General features: G+C 34.2%; 1 protein-coding gene across 1 annotated transcript; it reads left to right on the forward strand.

The window, feature by feature from the left end:
• The first annotated feature begins 16,866 nt into the window (after positions 1 to 16,866).
• LOC128185285 (uncharacterized) lies at positions 16,867 to 20,346 on the forward strand. The gene has a single exon (XM_052854919.1). It carries the CDS (start codon positions 16,867 to 16,869, stop codon positions 20,344 to 20,346), a length of 3,480 nt encoding a protein of 1,159 aa, XP_052710879.1.
• The last annotated feature ends 253 nt before the right edge of the window (positions 20,347 to 20,599 follow it).

Here is a 20,599-nt window from a genome sequence, read left to right on the forward strand (position 1 = left end):
TTTTGAAATATACATATAAAGTTACATTTTAACCTTCAAAAGTATAGTTATTTGAAGAAAAACGCTCCAAAATACAAACAAACATTCTCGGTTACTTTTTTATATTAATATATACAACTTATAAAAACAAAGATATTATGAAATGTTAAAACGGATGAATAATTCGCAAATTTTAACAATTTTTTCAGTTTGTATAATAATGTTTGGTCATATTTCAGTCATTGATCTGTGACCTTTTATTATTTAAAATTTTGACCATTGAATTTTTACGACCGGGTGAAAATTATTACTTGGCATTATATCTTTCCTATAAAGTACAAATAAGCCGTGAGGTAGGATGGTACTGCATTTACTCTTAACGATCAGTAATTTTTTTTTATAGTAGTGCTGTCAAATAGCAATACAAACAACAGCTTTTGAGTGTTTTTTTCGGGGTTTTTTTTTTAAATCGCCAATTTGCAAGTTTTAAATGTTTGCACATCCTTCTGTACTTTCAGTCTTGAAAAGCATAGCTTTCTATGAAACTGCAAAGCTATTTCATAATCAGGGTACATGTAATAAAAAGATTGCGTTAGTTTTTTGTTTTTTTACATTCTTGGTTATGTCATTACTGATCTCACGATTAAAAAGTCAAATGATTGTGACCTACCAAAAAAAAAGATCTCGTTCGACGATATTTATTCTCCGGTTAGTTTGTAAAAGTTAGGTATTAAATCTATACTACTATATTAAAATAATAGACTCCATTTTTGGGGCTGTTTTCTTGCATTGTTTTATCAATGTAAGAACATATTTTTCTGTTGTTTTATTTCCTTATTAACCCTTAATGACTAAATACACTGTTGTTTGAGTTTAAACCCGTATTTTATCGAAAAAAAATGCCGAATTCGGAAAATTGTTTGCTTTTATGAGTTTAGTCAAATGTGTAACACATTTTATATATAAATGCACACTATATGTAGCAAAATGACAATTAATCAAAGCACTATTGTTATAAGAAACATATTTTGTTAATATTATCATTCTTTTGAATGATTTTTCCTTGACATTATTAACTGATTAATTATATTGATAATACATGTTTCGTAAAGGGTAACGTGGGGTATATTTCTCGTTTAAGGCATAAAATTACAAATGATATCGCCCGATTATTCAATAATATTGATATAGGACCAATAACAATCAAAATAGTATGCATTCTTTAACAAACAAACACGGGATTGTAAACGGATCAAGGCGAAAGTCCAAGATGGCTTCATGATTAAGTTTGTCTCGTATTCTTTTAAAAATACGATAATGAAATTTCATTTTACATTTATTTACATCCTTTGTCAAAATGTTAAAATTTATCCAGATTTCATAATGATTCGTTGTCAGTATAATAATTTAAGCTATATGGAGTTAAAGCGTTAAATTTCTGACCATAGCGCTCGAAAGAATAGAATAAGAAATTAAAAAGACCAACGTAATTACCTCCGAAATAATTATTTGATCTAATATAAAAGGTTTGAATTGCTGAATTGTAAATTCGGTCATTATTCAAGTTGCTAGATAAGTAACAATTAAGGCATTTACTTCGAACATTAGATTAACTATTTGATAGTCTCATGCGTGATTATTTAATCACTGATTGACGGACTATACACATGTATTAGCTTACAAATGCTTGATTTTACACAGTCTAATTTATTTTTCTGCTTTATTTTTTTACAATTGAGTAGCTAATTATACAAAAATAAATTTACCAGTCTAGAGGTGTGAAACCCTCCCTTTGTTCACCAGACTTGTGTACCATGTATATACATACCCCAGATACACGTGTGTCTTGAGCAGTGGCTTCGTTAGTTTACCTGTTTACCTGTGTCATTGTCTCGGATCACTCGTGTGTGAAAGGATATCATGTAATCAAAAAATGAATAATTAACATAAATCTACCCATGGAAGAGTTTTAAGATATCGTATTCATCAGTAAAAAGGCGACGAGAATAGCAAATTTTAAAATCCTTTAAAAAGAAATCTGACTGTAATAAAATAATTACGAATACAAATTTCTAAGTCTACAATACTTAAAAAACTAGATAAGTCAAAACATCAGACCTATATCAATCATTTTGGCTGAAAAATCGAATTTAATTTGTATAGCTTTGTGAAGAAATTTCCCTCCTGTTGACCTCGTGACGTCACTTCCACTGAAGCCTCGTTATTGCCTAATTCTGTTTTCTCTTGATTAGATTTCCCAAAGCAGGTAAAAATAGTTATTTTTGCATCGATTTCGATGCGGTTTTTTGCATTAAATTTTGGTAAATAACCTCTTTGACATATGTTTCACATCGTCTGGGCTGCAGGTACCCTTTTTATATCGAGAAATCAGAAGAGTACTGTCTGTTGTTTTATATATTTTATACCGAGCGCAGCGAGAGGCGGGCGAAGCCCGCCTCGCGAAGCGAGGATTAATGGTAACCAGTATATATAAGAAAATCAGTGAAAAATGAAAGTTGAATCAGGGGTACTAAGGCCAAAAAAAATCTTCCAACCCTGGGCGCCGCCATATTGGCAGCGATTTTGTTTTTATAAAGTTAGTTCGATCATTGATTGACTGGTACTAATCGATGTTTATTGCCCCATAACTCGATTAAAATTTTCTAGAGTTTCAAAAAAAGGTAATTTGAGTTTAAAAGAAATAAAAGAGGACACCAGATAAGTTTCAATAGTGCTTCAATCAAGAAACACGACTAAACTGTAGTTCTATGTATATCTTATCAAAATATCAGATGGAAAATAAAAATATTAACATCAAGGAACTGATCTTTTAGATTCTGAATAAAGTATTCAATTTTATTACCGCGTTTTTATATGAATTAAATTGATAAACAATGAAAGAAGAAATTTTAAAAAACTCTCTTTGGCTAATTACGAAGACAAAACGTGTACGTTTTACGTCTGAAACATGACGTCATAATGTAGACTGAGCACGCAACGTTTACTTAAACTTTAGCTAATGATTTGAGAAGGCAACCGGGCGAATCCTACTGTGTGCATTTCAAATAAATTTTGTTCTTCAAAAATCAAACTGCACTGTGTTAAATCTGCGCTCGGTCCAACGGTCACACCGTTTACATATTACATTATTGGTGCTTGAAGATTACCAATTTGTTTTTATTTTTTCACAATCAAGCTTTGCTAATTAATAAGCAATGAAAATTCCCTTAAAAAATCCGGAAATCATCTAGATTATTTGGTTTATGTTTCCACAATATCACATTTGCATGGATAAACTCCGAAACGATATTAAAATACATGAACATGTTAATTTTCATTGAAAATTTGTCATTATTCTGTTCATGAAAGGAAATACGGGAAATTAATAGGCTAAAAAAAGCATTATTGAAGGCTTAGAGCTTGGTTATGTAAATTGCAACAATACGGTGTATCGATGTATCTATTTCGTAAATGTCACATGCAATGTCAACCCGTGCACGGGTCAAAGTCTACTTTAATATTATTTCTTCAGATGATGACCAGGCACTAATGGAACCAAGAGATGATTTGCTGAAATTTTACGGTAAGTTTTAATAAAAATACATAATTTCAGAAAACTACGACTGCACACAACATCTTTGAAGCCAACATACAAGTATATGAACCGGTCTAAAGAGGGATAATGACCCTCGTAGAATAATGACCAGGGTCATTTTTGACGTTAAATAAATGACCCGCCTTGCTGTAGAATAATTGGACTTTTCTGAAGAAAAATGACTCAGGGGATATTTTTCTTCATGTTAAACATGAAGAAATATGACCCCCGTAGAAAAATGCCCCCCCCCCCCCCCCCCACTGTAAACAAGAATAGAAATGGGTTACCCGTATCCAAGATATCTGACTTTGTAATTATTTGAATTTTTACTCTGTTCAGTTGATTTTGACACCGAGCTTGTAAAGAAATAGCTGTATATAGTTTTTCATATCCGTAGCAAACATGCACACAAACACATTTTCATCACCACAAAATAATATCTCTTCTATCGTCGACATATGGCGGGAAATGACGCTGCACTTGTGTAGAAATCTGCTGGATTGTCATTGATACTTTACCAAGAATAATTCTTAATTTTATATAGCTTTACTATTTAAAAACGATTTCTGATTCACAAAATTTATGCAGTTTGCTTAACTTTATTTATCTCGATTTTACAACTGTATCGGCAACAAATTGCCAGGTCTACACGTGTTTGTTTAGAAATCTGTGTGATAATTAACAAACAATAATCATAAATAACAAAAAAAAAAAAGGTTGTAATAATATAATGCTCATCGGTGAATAAGTTGTCAATCGAAAAATGGTATATATTTTCGTAAAAAAGACTAAGGAGGCAGGTAACGAAGGATTATGAATACGTTTTATTTTACATTTCTGAAAGAAATTTATTTTTTTTAATAAAAAATCCTTTTAAGTTGGTTTTGTTTTCTTCTACGCAATACCTATGCTTCGATATTCTAAACATTTGTTGTAATGTTGTATTTGTGATCATGAGTAGACTTTATTTTTCTAGAGCAAATGTGAGAAGAGTACCTGACTATAGTAAATCTTAAATACTAAGTAGATAATAGGTTTTTGACAGAGTTATGCTTGTTTGACTCGGAGAAATTTCAATTATTTGCAGTTACCGTTCATTTTCTTTGCAGATGTATCCGAGGGAGGGGGCATAAGTGTTTTTCTTGTTTTCAAAAGCGTTGATAAGGGGTGCAGGCTCATGTTAGGGTTTATATTTAACCTTGAATTTATGCACACGAACTTAGAAACACAAGCGCTAAGTAGAAAAACTTTCTTAATATTTATAACAATCGTCTGAGGGCTTTATCATATCGAAATGTGTCCATTGCTGACTAGAACTTTGATTTTTTATCAGAAAACGCATTTGTATTTTTTTTTATCAAGGCAATCTTTACTACCTCCGAAGTTGTCAATGCTCCTACATATTATTGATGCATTTATCATCTTGATATTAAAGTATGCCGATGGTAAAGTAAAATATCTTTTCTGTTCGAGTACTCTCAATACTTTGATGATTTTCCTTATTGGCTGTTACTAAGCTTCTACTGGCTTAATGGCCACTGTTAGTGGCTGCTAGCTTCAGCATGGTTATAATGCCTGCCAATGGAGTGAACTTTTTTATAATTTTGGTTTAATCATTAATTCTTTGCGATGTACTTGCATGCCCAGTTGTTTGTACATGTAGCAGAGGAAAATCGTCAATGCAAGCATACTTCTTGAACACTATCGAGTCTACTATTTCATCGCCAATAAACAGAATTTTGTTTTATAGTGTCTTGTATCTCGAAACAATTCTAATGTGTTGTTGCTCTTAATAAGATACCTGTAAATGTAACTCGTTAAGATAACAACCATACCCCGAATCAATACGTCAGTATCTTTTTTTTAACGGACAAATTTTTATTTTCTAAGATAAACCCCTTCTTTTACTTTAAGTTTATTTGGATATGAATTTTAATTTCTGTTACTTTCTGTATACTGCAGTAAAAATTACAATTATTGTACAGACTATTCCACAAAAAAAATAAATTATGCTAAAAAACTTTAATCTATAAGAGGTCACTTTTCTTCATGTAGAGTCTGCTCATTTTTATGGAAATGACACTTAATCTTCAAACAAAAGGGTCATTTTCTACGTAGAATAATGACCGGCCGGGATCATTTTTCTGCGTTAAATAATGACCAGGGGAGTCATAATTTTATGTTGAAAAATGACCCCGGTCATTATTCTACGGGGGTCACTATTCTTCTTTACACCAGCATGTAGTTCGAATCTTCGATTCTGCGAAAGTTGTGACATGTTCTAAAGGGATATGTGGAAAGCTGCAAAAAAAAAAGAGGACGCTGGCATGCAAAATTCATTTACGTGTTGTGAACAGCTTAAAGTTATATCTATCTTTGAAAGCTTAAAAAATAAAATGTACTAAAATTTATTAATTTGTTGGAATGATTTAAAAACACATTTAATCTACAAATATTAACACAAGTGTTGTTGCAATATTTCTTACAGATTCAAAGGTTTCAAAGGATACATATAGAAATATTGTCGGGAATTTTTTAACCTTTTTTCGTGAAGAACTACTTTTGTACATGTGAAAGAAAAACTATAGTGCTGTTTCCAATTAACAAAGACAAACGCCAAATGTATACTACTTAAAGCAAAAAATAAAAGGAATCAAAAATTGTTGCTGTTGTTACAACACAGATTTACTTATTCTTCCTTCGATAAAAACATGCTTAAAAAGATAAAAAAAAGACAACGATACCTGCTATTTATGTAATAGAGTGAAGTAACTGATCGAACATATTTTCACATCAACTTGCTATTACGCTTGTACGTGTAATTCTAATGTTTTTCTATATCTAGACAATTTTGTACTGTTTTTCAACACTTTTTTCATGCTTGTAGATTATAAATTTCCTGAAGGTGAATATGGAGTGAATGGTATGTTGGAATTTTAAATTTCTCTCATATATTATAGAATATATGTCAATTTTAATTTGATATATCTTTTAATTCATTACAGGAGTTAAGAAATGCAAAGTTAATATGATTAGAAAAAAAACGGTCACAAATTGTTGATCACAGCTATATTTATGTTTATCATGCCCATGAAATTGATCAGCTTAATAAAAGTTGAAAAACTGACAAGTTGAAAGGAAATTATAACGTACTATCATAACAAAAAAACTACATTACAAAGGCATTACAAAACTACATAACAAATCTATTTAAAAAAGGACTAAAGTAATATGTTAACTAGAGCCGAGCTCTTTACAAAGCAACGAAGTCTTCCGTTGCAGCTCCGTGATGAAAAGGGATAGTCAGATAGTCAATATGATACATGTAATAGTCATGATGCGACATACTACTGCTAATAAATGAATGACATTTAACACCCCTTTATTGTAAGACTGCAATCGCATTCAGTATTAGTCAGTCACTGATAAACAGTGGTGTTTCGTTTAAATGCATTTGATAGCGCATTTATTCTTAAAAATGTGTGGAAACATGATGCATTTACAAGCAACTCTTTAACAGCGATATGTTTTTAAATTTTCGCTAGAAGAGATAAACTGATCAAAACATTGCAGATTCTATTTTTTATTCAATTTTATTCTTTGTATTTCACAACCATACATCATTGAGAACTTGAACTTCTCAATCAATTATTTATTAAAGTTGTAACAAAGCGATTCGCATAACCGTTCACTGAAAAAAGATGTAAAGATGAAAATAGTGTAAATTCACAGCACATCCTTTAAAAAAGTTAGAACGGGATTGAACCAAAAAGAGACATCATATAATTTGATCTAATAGGTATATATTTCACTTATCTCTATGAACAAAAATTGTATGAAAATATGCGCTCACAATTTATCCACGGAAACGTTGCTTACATTTTTTATAACGTTTTTCAGTTGCGAAATAGTAATTTTATGGCTTTGATAAGGTAAAATTCTAAAATCGCGCTTACACGTCATCGTTTTCCCGGTATTTTAAAGTATGATTATATATTGATTAAAGTCGAAGATAAAAGTATATTTTATTGAGAGAGCATCAATAGAAACATTTAAGAATTTTAAATTTGTAACTTTAATCTGACGTATAAGCTCATAAATGCTAATTGGAGGGGGGATAGCTTTTGATATTATCCATGGACCAAACCACGAGGTTAACATTTTTTTTATCTATTATTTTGCGGTTTTCTACAATATTTTTTATATATTTGAAAGAAAATCCCTATGGCAGAAATACAAAAATTATGGGGAATTTCGAAAGTAAAAGTATATGTCTGAATTTTCATCGAAATTTAGGGTAGAAATAATTAGACTCAGTTTCCTTAAGATCTACTTCTCCCCGAATTTAAAAAGAAATTCACTGGTTCCTATAATCAATAATTTAAACCAAAACTTAATATAAATTAATGAATTAAAAGCAGCAATGAGTTTGCTTTTACAGTGAATCAAACTACTTGTATCATTCTTATGAGGTTGAACTACAAACGCAATCATGTCACCGTTACTCTGCCCGGCTGTATCCTATTAACAAAATTTGTTTAACAAATTACGTCAATAATCCTAGAAATAATGACTGAATCCTTCCATTCCAAATAGCGACGTAGATTTGTTTTTATCGTGTCAACAACTACCGCACGTATACAAGTAACATAAACTTAACACGGGACTTCAGTTTTCAACTGCATAACCTTAAACGATTGAAGGATAAACACAGTGTTTATTAATCAATGAATTCAGGTTCGATTTTGCCCCTTACCCTTTCTTTCTCTCTTCCTTCCCCATTTTTGTACAGCTGATAAGTCTTCAAATACTCTCTACTCTATTTTTTGTTAGCTGAGTTAATTCTTTCAAGAGGTTTCCTGTGAATTGCGTGAAAGTCGCAGTAGTAATTAACAGAAATAAACATGAGTGAATATATGAATCTTCAGTTAAAACGCTTGTTGATTTTACATGTACCGGTAATTGAGTGAATGTATCTTTTCTTAAACCAGTATAAGAAAATAAAATATGTTTGGTTCTATTTATTGTAGTAGTTACAAGCCATGTCGAAGAGCAACGAAACGGTATGTGGAAACTCAAAATAGTATGCATTTTATGCGTTAAAAATTAAAAACGGTTTTCAGCTCAAATGAAGTAAAAATTTCACAAAACCATCATTTTTAACCGGGTTTTCCTAGTGGGAAAACTGCTTACTGGAATGTTGCAAATTGCGGGCGGCAGACTGCCAAAAGTGTACCTTAAAGGTATTCAATTTATAATGAAGGGATATTGAACAATTTTAAATTGGTTAAATTATGAATTGCTAGAAAACAACGAAAGTGAAATTATCCAAAAAATCAGATGACTGATAACATATAAGAAGCCGGTCATTTTGCACCTTAAACTTTTTTAGGAGTGATGTTCCCTTGATAAAAAGAAGAAAAATTGAATTTGTTAAAACTATCTGCGGTAAATGTTTCACTTCATTTCATGTTTTAGTAAAATGAAAGTTTAATATATTGACCAAGGGATATACTCGAATGCAAAATTCAAGTTGCAATTAATTGGAAAATAATCAAGATTTTAAAATTACCTTTGGTGAATTGTTTTTATTTGATAACAACTTCAAAATGATAACATGGTTAAGAATATCGACCATTCATATATCCGGTACGAAATGTGGTTGTGATACTTTAAATAATGTACGGATATCTCTTCCTACAGTTTGTAAGGAAGAAAGTTTTTGTTTTGCATATTTCGGTACATACATCAGAGACGTGCATAGTACTTGGATCTTGATTTTTAAAAATTTTGCTAAAATTACGAGCTGTTGAACTTATTTCTTGCAGAGTATTGCATATATATATATATATATATATATATATATATATATATATATATATATATATATATATATATATATATGTACCATATATATATACTTGACAACATCTATCCGGAACTACATTTTTTTTACATGTAAACCTTACGTCGACCTGATCCTCTAAAAGGTCATATTCTTTTTGATAACCATAACTAACGTATCCTTCTTTTCACATTATGTTTGTTTATAAGCACATGCCATTGAAGACAGTTGAAATAGGTTCTACATTATATCCATTGTCAATAAATAAATTAAACAATTTTCGTTTCTGGCACAGCACAATGTACCAGATAATTAGTAAGTTTGCTGCATACACACAAAAAGGAATATGCAGTTGCCAAGCGATACAGTTTATGTCATATTTGGATAATTCAAATGTCCCGAGTTGTTTTTTATGTAAATTGTCAAACTACATAATCTTATAAGAAAAAGAAAAAAATTCTAATCGAGAAACTGTTTACATGTATCAAGTTAGCTGAGAATACAATGGGTTCTTTTTAAGATATGTCCCATTAAGCTACACAAGGTTTAAAAAAAAATCATTTATTGTATCTAAAATTATAAATTATTTCGACTAAGCCCTGTACAATTATTTTTCAAAGTGCTATAGTATCGACAATATCAACGTACTTTGAAAAAGAAAATTTCAAAGTGGGTTGACTTAGTCCCAAAATAAACGCACTTTGAAATTTTTTTTCAAAGTGCGTAGTTTTTCAAAGTGCGTTGTAACAGGACATACCTTAATTTGTAAGTCTGAATTTTACATAAATTCCACGACTAGTTTTGATTCGTAGTGTTAGTTATTGCACGACAGTTGGAACCTACATGTAGAATAGCTCATTGTAATGTTCGGAGCAACGCGTATAGTTGTTAAACTAAGAATCAGAGCTACACGTACAGACAAGTAAGAGCTACGCATACAGGAAACAATATCGAACTATGAACAGAAAAAAACTTCACTTTCGAAGAATTTATTGTTTTCATCATACACGAAATGTTTTTGTTTTAAAATTGACATATTAGGAAAATATTTTGACGACAAGAAACGTTATTTTTTGTCAAAGAAAATGAGAAACACTTCTCTAGATATTGTGATTCTTATTGAATTTTTGTACTGTTTTGATCCAACAATTTTTTTCCAAATATAGATTTTGTGATTCAAGGATTGACATGATGAATATAAACTTATTCTAGTTTACTAACGTATACAAATCAAGACACTGTCCGTCCAGATATTAGTTATTACGTAATTTCAATCTACGATGAAAATACTGTACGCAGCGCTACTTTTTCTCTCGCTTCGACGAACAGCGCTGCCCAAAACTGTACACTTCCGTTCCTACACTGTGATAAGACAATATTGACAATATACACACAAAGAGCAATTCGGGAGATAAGAATTATCTAAATGTGACTAAAACCTCATCGCTTACCAACTGCAATTGATTTATATGAATTGATAATGAAAATCAATGTATGACATATTTCAACTGGCTTATTGCATATGCTTGTAAACAAACATGGTGTAAAAATGAATCACGTTAGTGATATTTATCAAAAACAATATGATCTTTTAGAAGATCAGTGCGAAAAAAACACACCTTAATGCTTATTTCTATGTTTATGATAATTGAATGTTTGTAAATGTATTTTTTATATTGAAGTGATTTTTATTATTTGATTAGATTATGTAAAGAGGGTTAATTTTTAAACACTTATATATTCTTTAACATACCAATGGAGAAATTATTGTTTGGTCAGCTCATTTTATCATTATCACTGTACTTAATTTACAAAAGAACATATTTCTTTTCCGATCTTAAACGTCTACTCCAAGTTGCTGAATATCATATATTTTGGAAGGCAAAATGGGGGGCACATGAATTTCTTCCTGTTATCAATTTGATGATACACTAATAGTTGACCTGTATCTTTGGTTAACCCCAATCCCATTCCCGTTTTCAAATATGGTAAATTGGTTCAACAAATCATCATACTAATTACTAACAATTAGAAATTAAATTCCAGAAAATTGTGATTTAGACATTTTTTCAAAGTGCGTTAAGAGTATCGATATTAAAATTTGTTGATGTACCGTTATAACGCACTTTGAAAAAAAATTCAAAGTTGGTTAACCTGGTCCCAAATTTAACTCAATTTGAACAAAAAATTCAAAGTGCGTGGTTTTTTTTCAAAGAGCGTTCCCACAATGCATGTACATTTATTTAGGTATAATTGATTGTTACAATACTGAATGGAAGTAATTTAAGTAAAAAATATACACACACAATAAATTAATTAAATAGCCAAAGATATGTAGCATGCAAAGATCCTATTAGATATCAGCTCCCGTACCTTTTGCTGGTAAACTCAGGGTCCTAGGATCAATACCCTTCTTTGGTTTTTTAAAACCTTTTTTTAAGTTTCTTCTTTTAGATTAAAAACCGTTTTAATACTTTTTCTGTCCTAAAATCGTCAGAACTTGCGATAGAATATACAATATTCACTTAACACCCGTACACGTTCATGTAGAATCGTTAAAAGCGCTGCGTTGTGTGTCTAGACATGCTTTCATTTCTTTGTGTAAGCTAATGGTTTTCGCCCACGTCATTATGCGTTAGGTGACGCTCGTGTACAAATTGTTATACAAGTATGGCGTGGTGGTCATTGCGTTAGGTGACGCTCGTGTACAAATGGTTATACAAGTATGGCGTGGCGGTCATTATTTGACGTGGACCGTTCCCAAATTGAGGACTGAATTGGCGACAAGGGGTGCCAGTGCTGGTTGCAGTAAAACACATCTCAATGAGAGGTAACAGTATTATTTTTTTCATTCAAGTCTGTTATTAATAAATAGATCTCGACAAGCTCGATACATGTAACAAGTACAGTACCGATCAGACCTAACTTAACACCAGAGTACACCCGACCTAAACCCCGGGTTTACTTTTGGGGTTTACTCTGGAATTGCTTTTAGAAAAATTTGGTCCACTCGGGGTTAACTTTGGGTTTTATTGGGGGTTTACTTTGGGTTTACTTTGAAATTGCTTTGAGGTCAACTGTACGCACTGAAGACCCGTCTTTTATCTTACCATCCTGTAATTCCTGTCCCTTGTATATTCCGAATTCACAGTAAGCGTCTGCTTTCAGGGGTGTTCTTTTGACCAGGTTTACTCTCTGTGTCCACTCTTGGTTTACTTTAGGTTTACTCTGGGTTAACTCTAGTAAACCCAGAAAGTAAACCGTACAGGATTTAGTTGGGGTTTACTTTTCTTTAGGTTGGGTCTGATCGGCACTAAACATGTGGTAAACAAACATTTTCCTTACCGACATGGTTGCATTAACATAAATAACGTCACCGTAGAACATATATTGTATGTTGAAACTTCTTATTATCTTGCTAAACGTTGATTTTTTAAATTCTTAAAGCAGTCGCTTTAGCTGTTGCATTAGGAGGGTAAATTTATTACCAACTCCGAATTTTCTCTACAAATGCACTTCTACGAACTAAAGCCGCTTCTTAAAACCTATGTTTTAAATCTAAGTCTATGTTATGTTGTATATTCATTTAGTTACTCTAAGTTTTACTTTTGGAAATGTTTTAAAGAAATATTCAGAGACCGTTTGGTATAAAAAGTTTGTAGATTGAAAGCCTATGACAGGAACAGAGATTTTTAGCCCCCTCCATTAGTAAGTGTCCCTTCCCTGTATCTGTTGGCTGGCCAGTGTCAGGCTTTCAATAGTTGCAGAAGAAGCCCAACGTTTTCTTGCGAAAAATAACAAAGGAACAAATACACCAGTATTTTGTTGACCGTATACATGTAGCATGTACTAAGTTAAACTTCAGAATCAAAAGCTTTAAAGTGTTATTCTGAACTGTAATTACTAATAAATCATTAGACTTTTTCAATTTCCTAAATCTTTTTCATCAGTTAAATTATATTCTAATGACAAATTAATGTAGATTTTATCATTTTCAGTATTCTTAGTCAATAGTCATACTGTTGAAAAATTACAAATCTACAAAAAGTGGTCACTCCTAAATTTCTACAGTTTTACATCAGAATGCATTACATTTGTTTTTACAGTGATAACAGTAGTATTTTTGTGCTTCAGAAATATCTACATTTCTTAAATGTTTTCAGGTGATAAGCACTTTACAAAGGACATTTAGGCTGTGTCATAAAGAAATGAAATGTTTCAAGGGAATAGAGTGCAGGCCTGTTCTGTTACTGTGAAAGACAACAGCATCTACTTCACAGAGATTGTTGGGGCAGCAATGGCAAACAAGGTACATGTAACAGTTTTATCAAAGCATAGCTATATTTTGGTAAAATCTAAACCTGCATGCAGTCAAGGTCAAAAGAACTCAAATTGATTTTAGAAACCTTTATCATAATACATATGTAAGTACATCATAGAATGGAGATTCTAAATATTTTCTGCATGAAATAATTTGATAGCCCATAGGAAATTATTTCTTATGGAAAATTAATGTATCTGACACTATCTATATACAATTATTTACTTTATAGGTTTCTTATTACTATAAACTGAAAATGGACAAAAGTACTGGTGACACCTTGAATAGTGACTGCGAGTGTTCAGTTGGAAAAGAAGTCCATGGGACCTGCAAGCACTTAGCTGCTGTGTTGCTCATGCTGCAGCATTTTACAGAAACAGGAAGTGTTGTAATAGACAAAAGCTGCACTGAATATCACAAGTCAAAAGCAACCTACCATGGTAAGGAAAATAGGCAAAAAATATTGTTTTGGTATATATATTAGGATATTTTCATTTTTTTCGACACCATATAATACACAAGGAATGAACCAGAAGATACACAGTATCCAAGTTATATTAGTTTTGTGGATTTTATTCCAAAGGTCATTCATGACATAGTCATTCTATTTATACTGTTAATCATTTTCTCCATCAGTTTTGTTTGACCTATCTTGTTGAAAATTTGAACTGTTTACAATATCAGTTTTTATTATTGTCATTGACTAAATTAATAATGCAGCTCAACTAAACACTCTTTATTAGTTAATAACTTTGATTTAACTAAATTTGATAAATACTAATATCATACTGTACATGAAATAAATCTATGATTTATGTTTTTTAGGGGTCCAAGTGAATGCATAAAGATATTCCATCAAGAAAAAGGCTTTCCTGTGAGTCCTTGGAAGATCCGCGTCCTGCAAAATTTCGAAAAGCGCCAGGTTACCAAGATTATGTCAGAGGTATACTAATCAAGTATTGTTCCATGACATCACACGATATTGCTGTCCAATATCTTTTTGTAAAGGCCAATATAAAGGTTTGTTTTCCTACCATTCTTTTACATTAATTTATTTTATCTGCTATTTAGCTTATTAAATATAAAAAACCAAAACTTTCATTTCCGTGTAAAATTATAAAATTAAAGGGCCAAAAAGTAACATTTATTTAAAATGTGTCCCAGTGACTATTGCTCAAGCTTTACCTTTACCAGATACGTCCCTTTAAAGTTTAAAACATGATCGTGTTTATAATTCTGACCAATTTTACTTATATGTTTCACTTTTAGGTTACAACTGTACTGGGTAGATAAAGCTAACAAGGTGAATATGTAAAGACATTGAAATCTTTGTTAATTTACATAGTATGTTGTTTGGATATATCAAGGATTCTGTATTGCAGAAATAATGAAATTATGAATAAAATACAAAAAAATGCAGTTGTTTTTATATGCACGTTTCTAAGTAATAGAAAACTAAACTTGTGATTCAGCTATGAACATGATTTATCTGGACTTCTGTCTAAACTTTTTTCACTTCTGTTGATATGAAAAAATTAGTTACACAAATATGTATTTAGCATTTCTATCAACAATAGATTAGATAACGAAAAGCAAGCAAAAACAATTATTGAGACAAGGTGCAATTTGCTCTGTGGTAGAGAATGTCTCAAATTTTTATAGTCCTATAACACGTTCTATATGTATTCTCTTTGATGCCACTCTGCTATCACTAATAACTTCTTGTGGATCCAGTTGACATTTTCCTTTCAACATCGTTGTGGTGTTGACGTACACATCTTGAGAGGCAGAGGTCTTGTACCATGATGGTAGTACATAAAGTTTAGCCATGTATTAAATATGCGTGACACAGAAGATTCTGTGTGCCGTCTTATCAGTCCGGAATTATTACGGAATTTTATTACCCGTTTTGGTTCATTCTGTTTATTTTATGTACACATAAGCATTTCCGCCCAGGTAGCAGGCGAGATTTCCATGCCGTTTCTGCATAGTTTTGTCGGCTTTACATGCTCACAGTCTTTTTACCACCTTCACCCAACTTAATGGTTATATTGTCTGTAAAGAGACAGAACAGTAAAAAGACTGTACACCATGCCCACATCCTACGACGCACTGGTTGGTTCAGACGGTCAACAGGGTAGGGAGCCACGTGAGGCGAAACTAACAGAAAAAGGAGAAGAATATTTCAAGAATCAGAAAGACATTCTATATAGAAAACTCCAATCAGCGAGTAAAATTCTCAGTGAGTGTATTGTTGACTTTGAGCCACTACCAAAGTCCATCAGCCTATTGGAAAATACTGAAGGAACATTGCAAAGTACATTTCAGCGTTACAACACTTGTGCTAATAACTATCTTGACTTCCTTTAACATTCTCGGGATCCTGATTCAGCGCAAGAACTGGAGAACTACTGGCCCGTCATGACAGATCTGAAGAAACACTTCAACAACCTGATGGAAAAGATTCACTTGAAAATAGAGTCAGCAGATGGTAGGACTTCAAGGACAAGTCGCTCGACAAGATCAAGTGCTAGCCTTGTTGCGAGCTAAAGAGCCAAGGCAGAATCAGAAAAAGTGAAACTTCCGTTTGTGAAAAAGGAGACTGAAATTAAGAAAGAACAGTTCGAAAAAACGTTACAGTTAGAAGTTTTAGAACAAGAGAAGACGGCAGCAGCAGCTGACGCAGAAGCAACATATCTGGAGAAACAATGTGAGGATGACATAGTGAATTCAACAGAGTCGGTTGTTCCACCGGAAGAAGAAATGAGTCCTTTCGACAAAACTCTCAACTATCTAGATAGACTAAATTCTCCTGTAAGACCTACACAACCACTCTCACCTCAGGCTCCAACGTTTACACCTAAACCTCGTAAAACGCCAGAAGTAGAAAGTTCTACTCCAGGAATCGACAATCAAAATGTAAATCGAGCCTTGATTGATTCTACCCCACATCATCCTATTATACAGACGAGACAGGTGGACTCAAGTTCTACACATCCTGTGAACTCTCTTCATGACACTTCAAACTTTCTCATCAAGAAAAACATTCTTTTAGAAAGTTTTCAACAGCAGCAATTTTAGGATAGACCAGACAGGTACATTGTGTGGAAGACTCAATTCAGAACCATGGTTACTGACATCAAGTGTTCACCTCTAGAAGAGATCTCACTGTTAACAACCAGCATTCATAAGGACTCTGATGCCTACAGATTAGTGATGAGTGCTAGAACATCATGTGCAAGCAATCCGCAACAGTGTCTACACACCATTTGGAACCGGATGGATGAACGCTTTGGTTCAGCAGAGTTAGTAGAGGCTTCGCTTAAAGCTCGGCTCATGGATCTGCCTGATTTTATGGACCGTAAGAAACTTTATGCACTGCATGACTTGCTGACAGAAGTTGAAACTGTGAAAAACCTCAGCGAGTACAGCACCATATTTTCCTATCTTGATTCATCACTTGGTGTTAAGCCCATCATTCAGAAACTATCAAAGCAGATTCAGGAGAAGTGGGTCACTCGCGCCACTAACTACAAGAAGCAACATGCTGTACTCTTTCCACCATTTGCCGAATTTGTTAAGTTCATAGAGGAGATGAGCATCATACGGAATGACCCGGGACTGATGTATGAAATACCCAAAGAGACTAACCTTGTACAGAAAAGTGTAAATAAGAATAGACTTGTGTATGTGACCACTCGCAAAACTGACATCTCTGCAGGGAATTCAAGAAACTCGTCACACCTGTGCCTAATCCACAAAGGATCAAAGCACACCATCAATGAGTGCATAGCCTTTCGATCCAGAAGCTTAGAAAACAGAAAGGCAATTTTGCGCAATCATAACATTTGTCTGAAATGCTGTGAAACCTCTGATCACTTTGCCGCAAGGTGTAAGTCAAAGATTTATTGTGATATTTGTGAAGAAAGTGATTTTCATTGCACTGCACTTCACCCATTGGAGGATTCACAGAGACCCAGACAACAACCATCCAGGACAACCACTCCCATACTAAAGCATGGCGAGGAGTCATCTGGCTCGAGTAGACTTTCTGTAAATTCAAAGTGCACTGAGATTTGTGGTAAACCAAGCTTTCATGGGAGATCATGTGCATGCATCGTACCTGTTCATATCTACTCAGAAGGAAAACCAGGGAACTCCATCACAGCTTACGCGTTGCTCGACGACCAAAGTAATAATACACTAGGAAGAAGTCTTCTTTTTGACTCCTTAGGAATAACCACTTCACCAGTTGAGTACTCTATGCAGTCCTGCTCAGGCAAGAATGTCAGCTATGGAAGGTTGGCCAGAGGTTTGATTGTGAAAGGAATCAATGACAGTCAGAATCTCGAACTGAAACTTCCTTCTGTGCTCGAATGTGACAACATTCCAGGGAATCATTCCGAGATTCCAACTCCTGAGGTCGCACTTTGTTACCCTCATATGCGGGACATTGCTAAACATTTACATGTTCTAGACTCTTCAGTGAAAATACTACTACTCATTGGAAGAGACCTTCCCGAGGCCCATCACTCGATAGACCAGAGGATTGGACCACTAAATACGCCTTTCGCCCAGCGATCACGGCTTGGATGGACCATAATTGGAGATGTCTGTCTGTCAGGGCAACACATTCCTTCATCACGACATAGTTCACACAAGACATTTGTCAGTGAGAATGGTAGGCCTACAGCCTTAGAACCTTGTGATCAGACAGTCAACATCCGCAACAATTTTGTGAACACTTATAAGACACAAGTGACCAAACTGAACATTTTCGAGACCACGAGTGATGACAACAAGCCAGGACTTTCTATAGAGAATCGAAAGTTCCTGAACATTATGGATAAGGAATTCCACATGAACTCAGAAGGGAAATGGACAGCACCTCTGCCATTCCGATCACCACGTGAACCAATTCCAGACAATTATCAAATGGCTCTTCGACGTGCCAAGTCTCTGGATGCTTCCCTACATCACAATGAAGTGAAGAAAGATCACTTTCTAGCATTTATGCAGAAGATATTAGACAATGAACATGCTGAATTAGCTCCTTACCCACCCCATGGTAAAGAACGTTGGTACCTCCCTCTGTTCGGAGTGTATCATCCGCGCAAACCTGATCAGATACGTGGAGTCTTTGATGCATCAGCAAAGTATGAAGGAGTCTGCTTGAACGACCAGCTTCTACAAGGACCCGATCTCATTAATGATCTGCTGGGAATCCTTATTCGCTTCAGGAAACACGCAGTAGCCGTCGTCGCTGATGTCCAACAGATGTTCCACTCCTTTCTGGTAGAAGAAGAACATCGTGATTACCTCCGATTTCTATGGCACAAAGACAACAAGACGGAAAACCCGCTTGTAACTTACAGGATGAGAGTACATGTGTTCGGAAATCGTCCTTCGCCTTCTCTAGCCATGTATGGACTTCAACGCATAGGCGAACTCTCCGCAGATACTCATGGACCGCAGGTTAAAGAGTTTATCATCAATGATTTTTACGTTGACGATGGTCTGAAGTCATGTCCGACAGAACGAGAAACAATCGACTTGATATGCAAAACGCAGGATGCCATGAGAGTGCACGGAAATCTAAGATTGCACAAGTTTGCATCAAATAGCCAAACAGTAATGGATTCTTTTGACTCACAAGACTTGGCGAAGAACCTAGTTGAGTTGGATTTTGAAAAAGACTCACCTACCCAGCGTAGCCAAGGTCTCTTATGGGACTTGAAGACAGATACCTTCAGGTTCAGTATATCAGATGAAAGCAAACCATCTACTCGAAGAGGAATTCTTTCCTCTGTTAACAGTCTATATGACCCATTGGGATTCATATCCCCAGTAACTGTCAGTGGGAAGATCATCTTGAGAAAAATTGTAGCATCCACCTTCGACTGGGATGAGCTACTACCAACTCAGTTGGCTGAAGAGTGGGAGACATGGACATCATCACTTCCTGTCTTGGAGAAATTGCAGATACCACGTGTCATCGTACCTAACCTTAATGAAGCTGTGTCCAAGGAACTTTTAGTTTACTGTGATGCCTCAGAACTTGCCATCGCAGCAGTCTATTATGTCAAAGCAACTTACCTTGATGGCTCCTCTTCCATAGGATCTGTACTCGGCAAGGCAAAGGTTTCCCCACTGAGTGGCCATACTATACCGAGGTTGGAGCTATGTGCAGCTGTCCTCGCGGTAGAAGTTGCACAAATTGTAGTGGAACATTTGGGAGTGAAATTAGACACTATAAACTATTTCAGTGACAGTCGTGTAGTTTTAGGCTACATCAACAATGAGACCAAGCGTTTCTTCACATATGTTACTAATCGGGTCGCACGGATTCGAAGCTTCAGTAAACCAACACAGTGGATCTACGTACGGAGTGAAGCAAATCCTGCTGATGTTGGCACAAGGGGAATCCAACCAGGTGACATGCAGAACAGTACTTGGATCCTTGGACCCCGAACAGTATGTTCCTCAGCAGAAGACCACGTATCCGTTGAAGACACCACTTACCCTCTCATAGATCCTGATGTAGATAAAGAAGTTGGAAGTCAGCACGAAGGTCACCCTTGGACTCGACAATGGCAGATTCTCTAGATTTTCCAGTTGGAAAAGACTCATTTTAGCCTTGGTTTGCATACGCCGCTTTATTCAAAGACATCGGAATGCGAAGTCAGTCAGTTTGAATCCGATGAATGATGCAGATTTGTTTCTCGACACTGAGAAACTTGTGATCAAGGATATGCAAAGAAATGTTTATCAGGAAGAGATCAACTGTCTGAGGTCATCCAAACCTTTGAAGAAGAACAGCCCTATTTTCACACTGGGCCCTTATCTTGATGCAGATGAG

This window comes from Crassostrea angulata, chromosome 5, assembly GCF_025612915.1.
Source record: "Crassostrea angulata isolate pt1a10 chromosome 5, ASM2561291v2, whole genome shotgun sequence".
Lineage (NCBI taxonomy): Eukaryota > Metazoa > Mollusca > Bivalvia > Ostreida > Ostreidae > Magallana > Magallana angulata.